This window comes from Strix uralensis, chromosome 11 (genome assembly GCF_047716275.1).
Source record: "Strix uralensis isolate ZFMK-TIS-50842 chromosome 11, bStrUra1, whole genome shotgun sequence".
Taxonomy (NCBI): domain Eukaryota; kingdom Metazoa; phylum Chordata; class Aves; order Strigiformes; family Strigidae; genus Strix; species Strix uralensis.
This window is the reverse complement of record NC_133982.1, coordinates 8,326,087-8,347,003: the sequence shown is the minus strand read 5'-3', so window position 1 is coordinate 8,347,003 and position 20,917 is coordinate 8,326,087. Positions and strand designations below refer to the sequence as shown.

Here is a 20,917-nt window from a genome sequence, read left to right as displayed (position 1 = left end):
TGACACAGGGAGGTGAATGTCAGAAAGGTCAGAGATTTCAGTAGTGGTTTTATTTATTCCAACTACTAAAGCTTTATCAACAGCAAAATGTTAATACCACAGGATTTATTACGGGGGAGGCAAGTAATGATTAAAATTAACTAGGCCATAGATTGGAGTTGGACACTAATGACAAATGTATTGGACTAGCCATTTTTAACTAGCCAGTTACTTCTCTTCCCATTATTTCCTGAATATGATACGCAACTGCAGCACTAATTCAGAGCTCCTGGAAGACAGTCATCTCCCTGGCTCTGCTCCTCAGGCTGGCTTTCAGCATGGGTTCATATTTCCAAAGGCCCAAACAATCAGGACCCATTATACACTTAAGGCTAAATCTCCATTCAGAACCCGCCTCAGCTGCTCACATCCCTCAGTGGTCAAGTGATAACAAGAGGCAAGACAAAGTGCAGAGAAGCAGAGATAAGGCATTCTGGGCCATGGGGATCATCGTTGTGGTTGTGTGTGTGTGGGGAAACCAAAACCAAAAATTCTTTCAGATGAGATTACTGTGGTACAGAGCCTGCCTGCCCCTGGGTCCTACAAGGATCCTCCTTCTCCCAGCCTTTTGGTTTACCAGAAGCAGATCTACATGCAGTAACTAGTCAACAGCAGAGCCACCATTAAAACAGAATAAAAAGTAGTGTTACTTGATGTCAAGATCCTTCTGAGAAGGTGAAGGCATTTCTCTAGTAAATTAACTGTTCTGAAGACAGAAGGCTGATACAAGAGTTTAGAATTCTCTAGGATGAAAGACACTGCTAACAGCTAGGCTTATTAGTGTTTGGTGAGGGCATGTCATGTCATGTCATGTCATGTCAGTGTTTCAACACTCAGAGGTAGTAACTTAGGAAAACACACTGACTTTTCACCTTTTAAGTTCTCTGTTCAAACCTAGGCCTGACAAATACAAACAAAAAACATGTCTGATGCACTTCTGAGAATGAGAAGAATAAGGATGTTGTAAGGAAGGCTCAACAAAATTGTGAAGTGAAATTAAAACCAAATACTAAAACAGGTACAAAAGTCAACAGCAAAATTAAAAGATTCTCAACTTGGGATGCTAAGTATCAGGTTAAAGAAATCTTACCCAAACAGAAAAGACTGTTTTCCAAAACTAATGAGTTCAAGCTGGCTTCCATGCTTTCATACAACTTGCAGCTAAACTGTAGAACTCCTTGGTGAAGGATGCTGTGGAGACTAAAAGACAACAACATAATTTCACATAAAACCCCTCCAATATTACCTCTGGTCCAGATAATCCCTACCTTAAGTATCGCTGCACAGGAGCAATCTCTGAGGGAGAATAACTACATCTTCCCCCCTGTTCCTACAGCACTCCCTAAACTATGCTGTTACAGCACTGGGCAACACAGATTTCTGGTCTGATCCAGCATAGCTGCTCTTATATTCTCACACCTTACCTCTGAATTTAATAGGACATTAAATGGAAAAAGCTTGTCAGCTTATAAGCTGTATGCCCGATTTCCACCTGGATTTTCAATCTTCAGTTTTAGGAGCAAATTCATCTTCATAATTGAAAAATATTTAGGGGACTCAAACTTCAATAAAACTAGGTAAATTATTAAGTGATTAAGATGTAATTTCAAAACAGCACACCCTGGGCTCTGAGCACTGATCCAGCTAATCACATGCTGATTAAATCTTTTTAAAAGCTTTGGAATTTACCCTTTGCTCTTCAGTTCCAAACTGACAAAGGTTTTTCTTTTGTAAAAATATAATATAAAAATCACTACCAACAATGTAAAATTGGACAAAGATATTTACTATTTAATGTGAACATCAAGACAAAAACCTAATGCATTCCTCTTCACCTGTCAATCTCTGTAAAACACATTAATAAATAAAACAACATAGAAGTTAATGATTTACTGCTGAATTGCATTAAGAATAGTCTTGGGTACTGTGTATCAGAAACAAGAGAGGATGAACCCCTGAACAACTCATTTCTCCCCTTTTTTGTCAAAAAAGATTTGTAATACATGACCTGTGACAGCAGAATTGGGAAGAAGGGAAATCAATGTCAACTAGAACTCTGGAAATAAAAAAGGAAAAACATTTAAATGTCTATTCTATTTAAAAAAAATAACAAACAGTACATCTAGTACAGCTTAGTAACTACTGCTTGCTTTCTACTGGTAGAAGGCTTAAGCCATTCAGGTATTAATCACATGAAAGTAGATATTAAGGAATATTAATCCATACCAGCTGTTACATCTTTTACTGTGCTATTATTAGAGATTAATCTTTATAGAACAACGCTGCCTTTTCATGTCATTTCCAAAAGGACATTATAGAAGCTGATACTGTTTTACAACACATCTTCATAAAGCGGATGAAGAAAGCAGGAGCTAATGACTACATGGTGAATTATTTAACTTCATCCTTCAAATCTAAGGCACTTATGTTTAGAAGAGACACTGTCACTGTAATTAGTTGATTTTTATTGTGACTGTAAAAAAATTGCTTTTATAGCTTGTTATTTACATCAAAAGAAAAAGGATATTCTCTTAGTGATACTGAATACTGAGTTCTCTTATGGAAAGTTCAAGGCCATGTAATTTCCTGTCTTCAGTAGCATTAAAACATTAAACAGTACCATTAAACACCTAGTATGATCTAGCTGATGAAGCCTTAACGAGGAATTTTTAGGATTGTAGCAGAATTTTAACAAAACAGAATCAACACCGTGAGCATAGTATTTTCTAAGGAACTATAAAACCCTGTTAGGTGAGCCAGGTTTTTGGAGGAGCAATTGCTTTTTCTCTTGGATTCACTTCATAGACAACTGCATCTGCAGACTCTAGAGAAACTCGTATTGGATCACATGTTGATGGAATGCTATTAAAATCACGAAAAGTATCACACTGTTCTGCAAAAGTAAAACTACTGGCAGAAAAGGCCAGCATTATTCATTAAAGATTATGAGATTACCATTAAAAATAAGCTTCTAATCAGTTTCTTGAGTTTTGGATGAGACTGTACCAGCTGCACTAAGGAAATCAGTTGTCATAGTTACAGAAAATCTACATTCTCTATACCTGTAGTCTCCTTGTTTCATTAAATGCAAGATTCTCCTCTAATTATGTTGCAATTACTCATCATGGTACTTTTATTTTTCACTCATTTGGACTTTAGATTGATATTACTGATTATACATGTATTAGTTTTATAGCACAGCCTAAATGGTGAGGAGGAAGCTCTTTAGTCCAGGGTTGTGTGATTCACTGTTCTCCCACTCTTCCTTGAAGCTTGCAGAGTATCTCCTCAGCAGCCACAGCCCTTTCACTCTCCCCAAATTTGCAAAAGTCCTTCAGTGGCTCCCTTTTCTCAGTCTGCCCATATTCTGTCTGGGCAACCTGATCTGCTTCAGTGGTCAGCTGCTCCCTCCACAGCACTGCCTGAACCTGCCTCTATCTGACAATCTGGCATGTACAACTAACAGCCTTTCACAGTCTCTGCTGCCTGTCTTGAATCCTCTCCACCCTCACCTTCATCTGCTGATGAACCAGCTGTTATTTATATAACATTGGTTTTGATGCCTTTTCCTCTCCTCCCAAATAAGTATCTCAAAATTCTGCTATTTCACTGTCCTCTTCCTGCCACTTCCCAGGACAAACTGGCTTTCCCATTCCACCCTGTTAATGCCTGTCTACAGGACCTCTCCCATCTCCAAACTGGATAGGTGGCCAACCCTACAATGACACTTCTGCTGCTTAATGTCAATAACTTACTTGCTAGTAACTGGCAAAAGTACAGGGCAGACAGAGGTACTCACAACACAAAAGATAATGTACATATTAGGAGGTAAAACTGGACTCCAAATGTAAGCCTTTAAGCAGTTTACCTCATTGCTTACTTTTTATTTAAATAAACAGGGTTTGGGGCTTTTTTTCCTTGTTTCTTTCCTTCCCCCCTCCCAACTAGCTCTGAAATCATAAGGGATAAAATATGAGAACAATCAACCATTTTTACAGTTAATCAGGAGTCAGACAGCCATTTTATAACAGATATGAATTTATGTAAAATCCTTCCATTCAGCCTTTATACATCTCTGCCACCCAGCTGTGAAAGGCTGCTGCAGAGACTCCTTGAGCTATATACATCGTGAATGTACTTTTAATGACCCTTAATTACATTTCTTTTTATTTTATGTATTAGCAAATGACTTTGAAACACATCAATCCATCTCTTCTTGTGTAATTCAAATCTATTTAGAATTTTGGATAGTATTTACTCAATTTTCCTGAAAACTTGGAAAAGCTATAAAAATATGAGTAAAATGTGCTCTTGCACTTTCTCAATACATGGAAGTTTGCTGTTTTGCAAGCTGCATTCTAGGAATGAATGGCTTTCTTCTCCTCGCTCGTTGCTGATGTTTGTCGATTTTCCCTTTCACTACTTGTCTGCCTCTCATGGATTCTGACTCTCCATTCCAGTCCTTTGGATAGCTAAGGTTTGGCTTATTTTCCATTTTTCAAAGTGATTATCATTATTGCAGGCATCTACACCAAGAGAAAATATATCTGGCAACCCTGAGTAGGTTTACATGAGCAATTCCTACATCACAGATTAGTTAATTGGAGGTTTGAAAGGAGGATATATGATTGGGGAACAGTAAATCACTTCTCTGAAAAAAAGAAAAGTTCATTTTAACAAGCTCCAGCTTTTCTAACCTTTCCTTTAGTGTAGATCACAGAAGTTGCACTAGAGATTGGGGCCCACATACAACAGAAAATTGCTTCTGTGAAGTGGACAAGACATGTAGCAGAAAGGGAAACAGAGGGAAGATGAGTTGCCCAAATTCACAAAGTAGGATGGATGGCACAACTAGTAACAAAACCGTGAAGTTAAACTGCTGATCCAATCCACCACATTGCCTATGAAAGAGATCTTTTTCAATGCTTCCTTTGCCACCCATGTTTTTCACCTCATTTTTAAGGACTGACTAAATTAAAAGAATCTTCATTACTTGTGGTAGATTCTTCAAATTCAGAGTCTGAATTTAAAAAGCACCAGAAAGGTTATATTCATTAAGGCAATGGTTGATTCTTTAAACTTAGGAGTGGAGTGAGCAACCCAATCTATATCCTTCATTGCAAGATCAACTAACCTACTATCACTACGTGAGACACAAACTACTAATGCTTTCCAGTAAAATAGTTTTGCCTTTGTTTATCCACATTTGTGTTTTCTAGGCAAAAGAAAGGGGCAACCATTTGGAGCACGGTACCACATTCTGTAAGTCTCCTGCTACTGTAAAATCCTCATCTGACCCAGAAGCACTCTTGTGCAACTATTTGTTGCTCTCTCTGTTTGTTTGAAAGTCAGAGAGAGCTCTGAAGTATCCATGAGCATTTGCTTCAGTTTTTAACAGGTAGCCACCCTTGACAGATTCCTTTTATAAAACTACATTCAAAGTGAAAATTGCTCAAGGCCTTCTGCTCTGACTTTTCCCTACTCAGAACTGCATAAGGCTTGTTTGCAGCCCTTCAGTGGAGAAATGCTGGTAAGCAAGAACTGGCAAGAAGTGCTGCATGAACCAAGCATCTATGGCAGGTTTTTCTGAATGACACTAAGAGTAATTTGTGTTGGGAAACTGGCAGTGAAGCACAATTATGAAAGACATAGATGCATGCAAATCCTACAGTTGCTGGAAGTGAATATGAACAGCTGGACAGAATAGCACCAAATTTCTCAAAAGTAAAAAACAGTATTCCGTAATTCACAAGGTGATTCTGACATTCAGTACATGATGAGTTCTGGGGAAGGGTGTTGTTCTCTCCATGTCTGCTGCAGTGTCACTCACGGTTTCATCATTATCACAGGCCCGACTCAAGCATTAGGGAACATTTCAAATATATCATCCCTTAAAACTGAAGGCTCTGCTCACGTGCAATATGAAAAAGGACAGTTCTCCTGCTGTTCCCTTTGACAGCTTCATCTTCTTCTAACACTACAGAATCTTGGTATTAAATCCATACTTTCACTGATATGGCTAGCACAAGGGAGCCTAGCAATACCTCCTATTACCCCTGCAATTACAAGCTGCGAACCTGCGCTGGCTCATCAAATTAATCTCGACAAAACCTCTCTCTCCTTCTGGCCCAGACCCTTAATAGGTTGTTAAGATGCTGCGTTTCAGAGTAGCACTTCTGTATACATAATTTGTACCCTGTTCAAATTTATAAAGAGGATGAAATGTGTTAGATATGCACATGATTGTTATGTACTGGACACCAGGACAAGCCTGCTATGACACTCGCAACTCATAATACAGGTACTCATCCTGCTGGACAGACTGCAGCTGCTGTAAATTGTGGAGTTTATGCAGTATTTGCCCAGACATACAGGTGTTCTATGAGATATACGCATGTTCCTTATAAGTGACAGCTATCATCAGTTTTAAAAATTTGCTAAACACACTAACAGTGTCAAAAAGCTCCCACAAAATTCATTACATTCTCATTGCCAGAAGCTATCGTGACATAACAGTTGTACCTAGGCAGCATTTTGGTTAGAGGTACCTAAGGCTTTAACAGCTATACAGTGCAAGAAGTCTTGTCTCTGAATCCATGCTTACACTCTATCTTGAACAGTAAGCTTCCACGCCTTTGTGGTAACCTTTCCCTCGTGCTAGAGATCACATATTACTCGCCGTATGCACACACCATCTGCTCCTGTTGGATATCTGCAGTGCGTTGACTTGTAGAGAAGGAACTTACTGCAATGCCGCATGCCTAGCTGTGCTGGGTGACTCATACCTGCAGAATATAGATGCAACTCCTTATGAACAATTCCTGACAACAAAAAGATTCCCAAAAGCCATACCTTACAATGTCTGTCTTGAGAAGAAACTTAAAGGATGTCAAGAAAAATGTCATGGACATGCCAAGCAGAACCATTTAGTTCTACATTTCAAAATGGATAAATCCTCTACTATACTGATATTCCTTCTTTGGATGGTGGGTCACCGCAAAGCAAAAACCTTATAATTCACTTGGCAAGTTGTGCATCCTGCTTAGGGGGTTAAGAGATTTATTTCCATATTCTACACATCAGCTGGTACTGTCTAACACATACTCTATTATGGACTGTTTTTCACAATGCTCTTATCCAGTTTGTTGAAGGACATTAAGATACCAAATCTGATTCAGTGTTGATTCAGCAAGGCAGTTCAGCTAAAGAGCCAGTAGAATGCTCTTTGTAAAATAGCATACACACATAGAAAAGATTTGTCAAAATTGGACAAATTTATATACTCAACTATAACTTTTTCAGTATCTTCTAAGAATGCAGCTACAGTACTGACTCTGCTGTGATAGTCATATATTATCGTAATTTGATATTCCCTTCTTCCATTAAACAGAAGAGTACAGGCTGTGCTGCTGTCTCTGAGTTTGGGTGTCTGTACCAGAGATCACATGCTGCTAAGTACCATTCTTGTTTCTTTGAAACCAGGCAACTGATAACCTGTTGGCCCATTCTCCAGACCCAAGTCTGCCTCTATTTTTCTTTAGGGCCATGGAATGTGGCCCTACCTGTGATGACAGTTTAATTATTTATTTTTTGAGCATTAAGGAAGATGCAGAACCTGCTCTGTTGTACATAGAGAGAAATAAATTTTTATACCCAAGTTATTTTCTCACTTCCATCATTCAACTGACCCCCCCAAACAGGAAAAAACACAGCAGTGTTATCTCTTGAGACACTGAGACAATGGCCAAAGTGTTTGTACAAAGAGAATTTCTTAATCACAGCAGAAATTTTGGGGAAAAAAGAAAAAAAGAAATTTGAAACTCTCAAAAGAAATGTGTATGAAAATTATTTCACTGTTACCAAGTGATCTACCTAATCATAAATGTAATATTAACCAGTTGTAGATAACTGTTTCAAACAAACCCATGAGGTAATCTTTTATAAACCATCAAACGGTATGGTAATTTGAAGAAAATCACAGCTTCTTGACAAACAGTTTAGGAGCAGAAAGTAAATTCATCCCATTTATCTCTTTTTTCTGTTCGAAGTTTAGTATTACCATAAGAAGGCACACAAAGCATACAATTTAAGATTAACAACAGCAACTGACTTCGAGGGATTTTATACTAATTTTCAAGCTTCATTAACAAATGGCAAGACAGATCAAAACAGTGACTTAAAGGGGAGACAAAATCGGTTCTCTGTCTAATGGATATGTTCTCTCTGATCTAAGAGAATGTATTCATCCTTTCCTGTCTTTTCTGTGGTTTGTCTGGTCATTTACAAAACACAGGACAAGTTATTTGCCTTAGTCTGAAGGTCTAATAATCCTTCCACCTTTGCAATCCATGAAAACTTTTCTGATGAATCACTGGGTAATACTGTACTACCTTAAAAAAAATTAAAAAGATCCAGTTTACCTTCTATGAAAATCTCAATGGCACTACTAAAGTTGTCTAATGTATCTAGGCAAAATATTCTTTAAAATATTTTTTTAATATTCTAAAAATGTATTTTTTAGACATTACTGTTATTTCTTACACCACATTTGATTGCCAGGAAGAAGACAGTGATGTGAGCAATAAAGCAATTAAAAACATATTAGTGTCTCTATAAAAGCTTAAATCTGAGCATCTTAAAGGCTTGTACTGAGTAGTATATCCTTATACAGACAATCACAGAGAATTTACAAGCATGGAAGAATTATAGGCAAACAGAAACAACATGTAGAGAAAAGCTGCTTCAATAAAATGGTTTTGTCTTCAGAGGAACAGAAAATGAGTCATAGTAGGTACACCTTAAAGACTTTTAGACCAAGTCAATGGAGATAGTGAGCAGAGATGAAAGCATTGTTCAGTACTACAAAAGTAATTTGAAGTAATTGCCATTAGTGGGAATGACAGACCAGTGATGTACATCCAGATAAGCTGCTTCCTTTTTCAATAAATGGAGATGTTTACAAGAAACAAAACCAAAACACAGATGTAAGTGTGCACACACACAAGCATACTCCTTTTCTTAAACACTATGGGTTTCACATTTCATTTACAGCATTCTCTGTTCAGGTAGGGAATAACTCCTTTAATTGCACAGCAGGTAGCAACAGGTGTTTTTGTAAAACTGCTCGAAGTAAAATGCCACCTTCCTCGAGAGCACTGTTGTCAAAATCAGGGGAATACATGGGAAAGCTAAGCAGAGTAGAGATACCTGGCTATTTTAATTACTCTTGCTATTTAGCACTACTGCAGTAAAAACTGGGAGTTAAAATCATGGCCCAGGACCACACACGGCTACACATTCCTTAGAAAAAGGTCTGTGAGAGTGGCAAAAGGGAAAAAATTATTAAAGCGGAAGCTGAAATTTTCTTTATAAATCTTTACGCTTAGCTACATGGCTTTAACCGTTCCTGCCTAGGTTTTCCTGATGTGTCTCAAAGCACTACACCCCTGCAAAACACACACATTCAAGATTAGTTTCAATCCCTCTTTTCAGCTGTATCATTAGCAAAAGTTTACACTCAAGACAAAACATTCTCAAGCACAGCAGCACCCAGATATCCTGCCTTGAGATGTCCTGACACCCAGAGATGATCGCTTCCACTTGCATGTATGCTGACAGCATGCTATTAACCTCAAAGAGCCAACCAACATAATTTCTCAGCAGAAGGAACACTCCCAGCCTACTGTGTAAGCCTAAACATCTATTTTTTTAATCAGCTCTAGAAATAATATTTATCTCATGAAAGGTAAAGCTTTTGTTTCCAGAATGAACATCAAAGCAAATAATCACCAAAAGAATTAGGAAGACTAAAACAACCAAGCCACGCAGAGAATTTACAGCTTTTAAAATACAACTTTTTTTTTTTTATAATCAGAAGCCAAACCTTGTTAAAAAAAAACAAATCTGTACTGTATTCCTTCTATGTTGACTTGACTGTCTTTCCTATGGGATTAGTGGGACAAGATTAAACAATTTTTATCTGGGCATTTTACTCTGACTTTATTCCATTCAGGAAATAAAATCCTGTATGCTTTGCAGTATCAAGATAGGCTTGGGGACATTAAAAAAAAAAAAATAAGAAAAGAAAAAAAAAGCTGACTGCACCTGGAGCACTATGACTGAAGTACAGTTTTACTACTCCGGTTTGTTATGTTTAAGTGAGCCTTGACACATAAACCAACACTTTAAAGGTGAGATCTTTCTCTTTAATTTCCTTTACCATTATTTATTGAATAATACTACCAGCCTACAAAACTACTGCTTATCTTTGGAAAAGTCATTTGGTTGACAAAGCAAGCAATATACAGTTCATGAAACACAAGTGTCTTGGAGTACAGCCTGGTTTTTCACACTATTTGGATACAGCCATAAGGCACCTAAGAAGCAACTGTGCAAGTAATGGCAAAAGTTACACAAAGCAACACTGTTGCCAAGTATTAGCTGACATTTCAATATGCCACTCCGCTTTATATCTACCAGAGGAGAAAAAAACCTGAACCCACCGCAAATGCTTTAGAGCCTTCCATTTCTCTTATAAGTATTTAGGCTTTGCCCTGGTGACAGGGACATTACAGCAGAAATATTAATTTGTTTTTTTCACCTAGCACTCAATGTCTGTAATAGGGCCTGTAAGATGGGCAATACATGCAACTTGACAATCTCTTTAGCAGAGAAAAGGGCCAGGGTCCCCAGTTATTACATAAAAAAACATCACTGTAAACGGCTATCCCTAGATAGTACTTGCAATTCACCTGGTGAAAGCCCTTGCCCATCAATCTCAGCTGAAGAAGTCCCCCAAACCTAGACATATTCTTACTTGCATTCACAGATAACCATGACCAATATTTCACATCATGTAGAACAATCTTTTTTAAAAAGTAAACATTTTAATACACACTTAGTTGCCTGTGTGTCAATGATTAAAATTTCCTCCAAGATGCTGCCACATATTTTTCTCTCAGTTATGTTTCTTCTGACTTCCTTTCATCCCTTTAATTTGAATCTGACTGTAACATTGTGGTGATCAGCAGAAATTAGAGGTAAGAGGGTTGGAGGAGAACATAAAAACTATTTCTCATTATTTGAATGGAGTCAGTTCAAAAAAGGTCAGTTGAGCTGGAATCTAAGAAATCCTGAGCTGAAGTTAGTCTATATTTGTTCCAAATGAATCTATCAATCCATGGACAAAAGATGTATTTAAATTCCCTTCACAGCTGAAAACTGAATTAAGAAACAGATTCTTAATATTCATCTACAACATGCAAGCTTATGACAACAGAGTGAGAGCTTATGTCTTCATTCTCCCCCTTGTCTTTTTCATTCATATACTGCACAGCACAAAATCAACCACAAACTGTATTTCTTGTAGAATCTGTTTGCCGTATATGTTCAGTGAATCACATCAAAATCCTTTATATATCCCATCAGTCTTCTCACTGCATCTGAATTTGGCATGAACACTAAGTATCAATAGTCATCAAAATATGATTTTGACTATGGACAGGAATAATTACAGGCTAGCCCTGTTTGGTGATATTTAACCCAAAGATCCTTAAGACAGTGTGCTTGTGAAAGAACTCCCATAATAGGAATAAGATTCATTGCCAGAACCTGTGCAATGAACATGACTGATACCTCTAAGACTTAAGAGAGCACAGAAGGAAAGAGAATTGCTCTCATTCATAACAGTACCAGCTCTTAAAAACAAAAATAGTGGGGGGCAAACAGTGTCTCCAGTAGTTTCCCTCAGACTATTTGGGTAATTGCAGACTTACCTTTTGTGATCCACATGCTGAGCCCTTAAATGAAGTGCGTTTGAAGGAGCCACTCATCCTCCGTAAGGAATCTGTGAACTTTCCTCCTCTTCCTTTCTTAATGCCCTGACTCTTACCCTCCATAAAGGACTTAGTACCCCAGCACCAAAGAAAACTCTGATTTTAGTCATGTACTCTGAGCAGTTTTTTTCCTGAAACCAACAATCATTAAGTTACAGCTTAAACAAAAAAAGAGACAGATGCACAAAACAAAATCAAAGCCAAATGAGACTCCTGTTCTGATATGCACCCTGTCACAAGTGTTACCAGCCAGCTAGACAAGTAGAAAAACAAGGCAATACACTGATACAAACTGCTGTCCCCCTCCCTCTTCTCTACTGACTCTATAATCAGGCTTAATGCACACAGCTTCTGCAAGCTATGGTTTTTAATGGACAGAGATTTAATAAATGGTGATTGAAGGTAAATCTACTTTAGAAGCAGCAGCCCGAAAGGTTTTTATTTGTGCAAAGCACAGGGCAGTCAGATGGAAATTATTTTGGTATCAGTAGAAAGGCACATGAAAAGAGCAGATGGTCCTCAGCAGACTATGGGTTAGAGGCCTGGTGGAATTCTAAAGGATAACTGCTGATGGCGAGTGTACCTACAGCAGGTCTCAGGATGAGAGAGGCAAGGTTTTAAAAGCAAACAACCCATAAGATCACAAGTTAGATTCTAATTGATCAGGGAACAGGGGTTGTGGCAAATAAGGCGCGGTGTGTATTATCTTCATGAAGTCTTATTAATATCTCAATTCATCTATTTCATACTATTCTGCTTAAACATGCAGAATGAAAGCAAAAGGAGGCAGTTAGGAGAGAATAACAAAGAAATGAGGAAGAGACAAGGTGCTTTAAAAGAACAACAAAATTATTATTGACTAGGAAATATCTAGTTGGCTCCAGAAGACTAGCCTTCTCAGACATGAGCCAGGAATCTGTTAGAGAGCTCGGTTTAGAAAAGAAACGGATGAGAGCACAGAGAAACTAGAGCTATGTTTCAGAAATATACACACGGACTGCTGATTTATAACTGTGAGGTAAGTTAGAAACACCACTAATTTACAGGATTTAGTTATACAGTCACACTTTTTATTCATTTACTTATTTACTTTTTTTTAGGTTCACCTCTTTGTCCCTCAATAAACTGGGTGCCTGCTTGCAGCTGGTTAGAGGAGACAGAGAAAATTGTGTTGAAAACCTAAAAGAAAACAAAACAAAAAGTGGAAGAGGCTGATAGATGGAGATGCACCGATTTTGTTGTTCTGGTCAGCACACTCATAATCAAGAAAGTGAAGTTTCCCAGGCAAGGGATAAGTAGCTGACAACTTACAACATACTTAAAGTTGTATTGGGAAATGGGAGAGTAAAAGTTCCATGCTCTGCAGGAGAAACACTTCTATTATATTAGAGCAAACAGTTTGTGGGATCAGGTTAATGGAATGTAGAGGGCATGGACACTAAAGGGTCACAAAAGAGGTCTTCCTTTCTAACCATTCATTAAACCTAGGCAAAACCAAGAAAGGTAAAATTAGCATTTCTGACAAGACTTTTCACAGCAGCTGTTGTTTGATGTTGTTTTAAGACATGGCTTGGCTGAAGTGAACAAGGCTGAGGTAGAAGCTGGCAAATGGAATATAAAAATCTGGCAAAGACAATAAGCTAATAGAGCATGGACAGAATAATCCTAAAGGGAGTTGTGATCAGACAAGCTACTTTACAAAGTAGTGCCTCATAAATTCCACGTACACCCGCACTCCAAAAGGGTCTCTTCATTATATCTGGTCAGTTAGCAGCAAAACATTACAATTACTGCAGGGGTCAAAAACTACCCTGTTGTGAGTTTAAACTATTATGATCTTTGAAACAAATTAAAATACTTCTATCTATACCAGAATTTGATTTGCCCAATTCTGCCTTTTTTATCTACAAAAGTCATCTCTACTTTCTAGGACATACTCTTAAATGGTGGTAGCTATTACGGCAGTCACTTCTATCCACACTGACAGATTTAATGAGCTGAGAATATGTCCTCCTGATCTAGCATCTTATTTGATAATATGAACAAAGCTGAAAGACATTCAGATAATAGCACATGCTGAACATTTTTGTTTTATATTGTAGTTTAAACAAATCCAATGTGAATGCTGTCAAGGAACAAAAAGAATATTCAAGGCTCTTTTGCACAGTTCCTTAGCCAAAACACATGTCTGAATGCAATGAATGAAACAGAGGTGCATCCTAGTCACTATTTGTGATGTCATCTCACAAAAAGGCATCATGTTATGACAGTGCAATTCCCCGAAAGGATGAGCTGCATTACTCAGAAGGGGTGACTAACAGTATTTTGTTAAAGGACGAAAATTGGGACATGCTTTTCAGAAAGCAGAAATTCGGAATACAAATCTGTTCTCCAAGACACAATGTAGAATGTGAATACGGAATTCATTAACTCAGTCCTTTTGGACATGTGATTCTAAGACTTTTATCTGAGCTCCCTGTAACTGTTTTTGGTATATTTTAAGCACCACGCTGGATTTTCACAAGTCATCAGTACCCAGGAGATGTTCGCATCCAAGAGCCGGATGAAAGCCTTCCACTAATCAATGCAACAGAAGCTGCTGAATACTAACCCCAGTTGAAAAATCAGGCAAATAAGTTCTGCTGATGTTCTTGTCCCCACTGTGTTTATATAACACTTCATGGGATGTTTCCACTATTCTAGGGGACCAGAAACATGCACCATGCTGCACTTTCAACAGCTCCGTGATTTAGAAGCACAAGCTTAATTGATTTTCCAAAAGAACTTGTGGTTTTAGGAGTGCAATCTCACATTAGGAAAGCTTTTAAACAAATGTTGTTACTGAAGGTTCCTGTCTCACTTTGGAGTTTTCTACTTCAGAATTTGAGCTGTTTCACTGGTTTGTGTGGTCTAAACCAGATCTGTGTAACCATATGGTTTAAATCAGCACTAGGCGAGGAAAGGGTCGTAATCTCTTACCACAGAATGCAGTTGACAACGAATAAGTATCTGGCACAGTATGGAAGTAAAAGACCCTTAAACTGGTTCTGAAACTGAACAATCCATGACATGAAAGGACACATCTGTCTGTCACTCTCCATATTTTGCAATAAAATCAAATTGGTCAAACCTAGATTATGAAAAACCCAGGACTATACAGCCCCACAAAACAGCAAGTGGAGTGCAGGCACACTCCATTTGCAAGATCACCTTCAAGGCCCGTGACAGCCTGCTCCCTGGGAACTGTAGGGTGCATGCATTTCAAAGTACACAAAAGTAATTTACTATGTAAGACATAAGTACCTGTCTATCCTATAGATACCATGCCATGGAAATTTAACATCTGCAGTCATGGAAAGATCCATGCCTCAAAGGTCCTATCCAATGTGTTTTTTAAAAAGTGAATAGTTTGGTTAAAGACAGCTGTAGTTGTTTCAGCCTATAGAAAGTCTAAAATGGACTAAATTGCTCTTACTGCTCATGATCAAAGCTATTCTATGACATCACATCAGAGATGTCTGATGTCAGTTTTTTAAAAAAAGTGATAGATTTAAAGTTTTGAACTATAGTCCACCACGTCAGTCGAAATGTTTCCACTCACTTTAGTAGTCAGAACTAAATATGGAAAGCAGTACTGCATAATCCGATGAACTTTATTTACACAGACAGACTGGGGTAAGATAGGCTTACACTGGCATAAAGATTTAAATGTAAAAGGCATGTAGAATTAGGCCTTCCTTCACTTTGCATTTAATACGAGTATTAAACTAAACACGTTTCTTTCACAGACAATGGATTATAAAACAAAAACTAAAAGCACTTTTTCTTCTTTTTAGTGGGATGTCTTAAAAGAATATTTTCTGTAAAAAATGTATGTCGGTGTCCTTTGACATTTGTGAAACAATAAGAAAATTTAAACACTCGTGTGCTTAACTAAAAAAATCCCTACATTCCATTCAGGGTATTCATTTATTAGGCTAAGAACAGGAGCTGCTGGTATTGTGCTCGGTGCTGCATCAATGCTTTTCCAAAAAGGCTTATTCCAAGGTAGTCATAATCAGTTACGTTGTGCTTGCTACCAAAACACCCCAACAAGTGTAAGCAAATCCATCTTCCAATTCAACAAAAATTTTCCTGCATAAGGACATGAGCATACACCAGGATTGTCCGAAATCACTATGGGGCTACAAACTATTATCATTCTGAAGTCTTTCAACTCTTCAGAAACTCACATATTATTCTGTTACTGGCAGGATAACCCTGCTACAAGTACTTTCAAGTTTGTAACTCTCCCAAACTGAAAACAAATGGAAATGTCAAAATTACTCTTCAAGATGGTTTAATCCTGTTAATCCATTTACGCACTCTCTACAAGTTGGCTAGCTTCAGAGAGCCAGTTCAGCTATTTAACATATTTTAACTTTCAAAACCCCAGACTCTTCCAAACTGTTTTTCTCTCATTGTAGTACATAAAAAGCTGCAGGAAATCAGACTAACATCTCATAGTTTTGTACAATAACCTCCAAAGCAGATGATGGAGGGCCTATCTGAAATGAGCTGGAGCAGAATGAAACTGGGTTAACATTTTATAGTCAAGATAAAGGAAAGGAGCAACAAGTTTCCTGACTACTGATGAAGTGCTTTGCTTTCCAAATCAGACAATTATGCAGCAGTAGATTCACTTTTGAAAGAACAGCATGGAACCAAAACTGTAAACACGAATGCTCCTCATTCTGAAGTGTTGCATACTTCAAACTGTGAAAACAAAAATGTTTAACATTTGAAGAACTACTACTGTTTGATTACACCGGCTTCTCAGTGGTCTAGTAACCGCGTTGCACTTGCCTTTTCTCATTTCCTCACACTGAACATTTTCCAGCCTTCTCCACTCCCCACATTCAGATGCACTGGTCATGAATCACGCAGATCACAGAAGCAGTACATTATTTTTATGTCATGAACAGAAAGCTATGAAACAACTTCTAGGTCTCATTATTAGCCAAAAGAAACAAAATGCTACACTACAACGCCATAGTCCATTACAAAGTCTATCACTTTTAGAAAAAACCCACCACTTTCTTCCCCTGATATTTTATAGTTTTCTTCCCTCTCTTTACCAAGAGCTAAAGAATTAGGTTTTACATTTTTCCTTATTGTTCTTTTGAGTGCTTCTCCATTTGTGCTACAAGTACTTTCAAATTTGTAACACTTAAAAAGAAAGATAGGAAGGTATGGAGGAAGGAAGGAAGGGAGAATCTAATGACAATAAATACAGCATTTATCAATATAAATGCAGAACAGGCAGTGATAACACTCCATAGTAGGAGTGTTATGATAACTTAGTACCAATGTAGAGAGAAAGGTATTGAGGTCCAGAAGATCAGACAGACACTGGTGGATCAAAAATTACACAAACATCGAATAACTGGTTTTATCACAAGCTCTACTATAACTAGTGCCATTCAGCTTACAAACCACTTTTTCTTTCTTTTTTTTAAAAAAAACACTATCTTTGGACAGTTGATCACATTAGGTGCAGACTAAAAGGCTGTTTTTACACATTAAATCCAGGGCTATAATTTCTGGCTTTACTATTAACATGAATGAGATTTAAACGATGGGTAAGTTTATGGAGTTATGAGGAGAAACAGAAATCAAACCAGCCAAACAGAAAATTCCAAAGCTATATGTCACTAAAGACAGAGGAAAAAAATACAGAAGAATACATTTTCAGGTTCTGAAGAAGCTTGAACAGTTCATGAAATCATGATGTTTAAACTCGGCAGTATGATAACTTTCCAGGCAAAGTGCATTTCTTATCTTCAAAAAGAAGCTTTATAATTTTGGAATACAGAGCTTGACATCTTTCTTAGGTCTGAATAGGTGCAACTCAAATAATGAAGAGCATTTGGAGAACTTTACACCATTCCTACAGAACTCTATTTAAAACTGCCTGTGTACAGCAATACTGGTGGAGCACCGTGTCTTCCCTTTGACACTTCACACTCCAGTTATAGACTGTAGTACATTATTGTTTTATCTCAGTTATAGGTCTTAGGCATTACGTACTTCAACAGTTCTTGATTCTTTAGTTTCTATGCCTGAAATGAAATGCAGACAGAATATTGTTCAGTGCTGGTTACCTACCATGAGAATGAGCACACTGTAGGTCACTGGGGACTGCTGTCTGCTGGGCGAAGAAAGCTGACTTCTTTTTCTGTAAACCACGTATCCTCAAAGCAATGCTGTAGTAACCTAGGCAAAAGCATATTTGGATTAAAAATGTAACAGTTTACACAACAAAACTCAGACAGCGTGTAACTGGCAGGTGACATCCACAGAAAAGAAGTTTCATTTAGTCAATTCCACACTTAAACTCAGAAGAGGACTGTAGGCCACTTTGTGGTACTTTTACTTCAGCATTGTCTGTTTACCGATTCAAACAGTCTTTGTTATTTAGCAACTGTCTGTCCCCTCTCTCCTCTTGCAAGAAAAAAAGCAGGTTTAAAGTGAAATTGAGCAGATCATGAGACATGCGGACAGAAAAGGTAAAGAAATACCTTCTGTTTGTGCCAGTGAGCCTGAAAATTGGTGCCTATGTTACCACCCTCACATATTTGAAATAATCTGTACTGATCACATAAATAACAAAACACACACCAGTAATCCTATTTCCATAACCTGCCTAGGGACTAGAACCTGCAGAAATCCACCATCAGCTTCTCTACCGTAGAATCAGAGAAAAAAATTAAGTTGGGCTTTGTCCAGTTGAATGCTGAAAACCTCCAAGGACAGTGTTTCCAGTCCTCTGGGCAACCTGCTCCAGCACTCAACCATTCCTCACTGTAAGGAATTGTTTTCTTATGTCCCTTTGAAATTTCTCTTGCTGCAAATTACTGCCATTGTTGCTTGCTTCTGCACCTCTGAGAAGAATCTGGCTCCATTATCTCTGTAACACTCCTTTACTTAGTGGAAGACTGCAACTAAATTCCTCCTTAACCTTCTCCTCTCCAGGCTGAACAAATCCAGCTCTTCTAGCCTATCTTTACATCAGGTGCTTCCATACCCTAATCATCCTGATGGCCCCCCACTGACACATTTTTCAATCTCTCTTGTACTAAGGGGGCCCCAAAATGAAGGCAGGACTCCAGATGCAATCTCATGAGCGCCAAACAGAGGGAATAAGCATTTCCCTCTTCCTGATACAGCACAATACACAGCCTTCATAACTACAAGGGCACACTTCTGACTCATCTTCAATTGCTGTTCACTGGGATTCCAGGTCCTACTAATGCGTCGGCTTTGCATTTGCCTTAGTAAAGTTTTATTAAGTTTGTATTGGTCTATTCGTCCAGCTTGTTGGAGGAACACACCCGCCCCACACCCTGCCTTGGTATTGCTGCAAATTTCCTACCAGTGCACCCGGTACACAACGAAGGTGTTACACTCTATCAGCCCCTTCTGTATCACAGCATTGTACCTACAAAGATATATTCAAACTGAAAGTTAAAAATTAAAAAAATGTGTTCATCTCAGCAGTTTAGAATTACTGCACTGAACTGAAGCACAGCAGGATAACTTGGAGTCTGAAATTTGTGGTGGGGGGTGTATCTTAGAGCCTGCTATCTTAATACAGCATCCTTAGAGACATCAAAAGAACAGTTCTACAACATGCAGAAGTCCATTTAACAACTGCAGGCTCAACCATAAGACTTCTTGCACAGACAGGGCTACTTGTCAGCTGTTAACAATTTTCCACGAGGCTACGTGATCACTAGCACTAACAGTGGAGCAGCCTGTGGCTGCATGGGCTTAATTTGATCACAGAAGAACACCATGAGTTTTTCTCTTGCAGCTCTGTGGCTCCTTTTCCCTAAGTAACCTCCAAAGTACATTAAAGGCTGCTTGTACAAGCAGAGAGCTAGTTTTCAGAGGGTTTGGAAGCACATTGGGTCACATGGCAATTTAAAGTACAATCAGCTTCCGTCTAAGTGAGTAGGTGTGTTACATGAGAAGTGGAAATGAAGAATACCTTACGTCACAGAAAATGGTGTCAGGAGAGCATTTTTACAGATGAATTTGTCCAGCACTGCATGTTTGACATCCATGTGCTTTCAAACAATACCACAAGAAGCTCTAGTTACTATTAGCAGTGACTTCATATATGATTAATAAAACTAAATGAGTTGGTTTCTTTCCCTGGTTTGAAACTACCTGGGATGAAAGAAATAGCAGTACAAGAAAACAATGGCTGAGGACAGCACAAAATATTATTTGCATTCATTTGTTCCTGCCTGATATACAGTGTATTATACTTAGATTGTATTGCCTAGAATTCAGTAGCTATTTCTATAGCACCTTCCATCCTAAGATTCAAGTGACTCGAGCATTAAAAACCTAAACTTCAACACCCTTAGGAAGCAAGGAAGCATTCTCATCTCTAACAAATAAGGAAGCAGCTGAGGCACAGGAAAGCCAAATTACTTGTTTGTATCTGTGTGATGTAAAAAATAAGAAGGACCTCCAAGTGTGACACATCACTTTTTTTTTTTTGGTTGGGTTTTTGGTCCCCCATCCCCCCCCGCACTGTATCACTAATGCCAGTGTTGATTACCAGGAGAAAACCAGTCACAGCTTCCAGCTTGACTGGACTGCACATTTCCTTATCCATTAATTACACTTTTACTCATAGTAGTGGATATGCACCACAGGTCAGGAAGGCACCAGATAATGCCTTCCATGAAAAGAATAATGGACCCATACTTTGCACATCAATATAACTTTCTGCTTGGGGTCTCTTTTTTTTCTATAAATATTACCCAGATAACTAATAACAGAAATCCAACTCATAATTTTACAGATAAGAAACAGTATAATTGGTTAAAGGTTCAAATATTGATAAGAAACTCAGCAATTTTGGTTGCTCAAGCTCAGACAGTCCCTGACCTAATTCTGAAAAATGCTGAACAAGCAACAGCTCCTATGATAACAAATGGGAGCTGCCACATTTCTTCAATTTAAATTCTTGTTGCCTTAAATGACTT

The 20,917-nt window shown here is 38.1% G+C and overlaps 1 protein-coding gene across 9 annotated transcripts in view; it reads right to left on the bottom strand.

Annotated features, from left to right (window-relative positions):
* TRPM1 (transient receptor potential cation channel subfamily M member 1) overlaps nt 1-20,917 on the bottom strand; it is a 110,179-nt gene that overhangs the window by 78,821 nt on the left and 10,441 nt on the right. For 8 of the 9 annotated variants that reach the window (XM_074880291.1, XM_074880293.1, XM_074880292.1 and 5 more), the window contains exon 1: nt 11,814-12,119. In XM_074880291.1, the coding sequence (XP_074736392.1) occupies nt 11,814-11,936 (123 nt within the window). In that variant the 5' untranslated portion in view covers nt 11,937-12,119. Of the gene's footprint in view, nt 1-11,813; nt 12,120-18,020; nt 18,129-20,917 lie in introns of those variants that run through there. The other variant, XM_074880300.1, reaches the window with a different exon arrangement.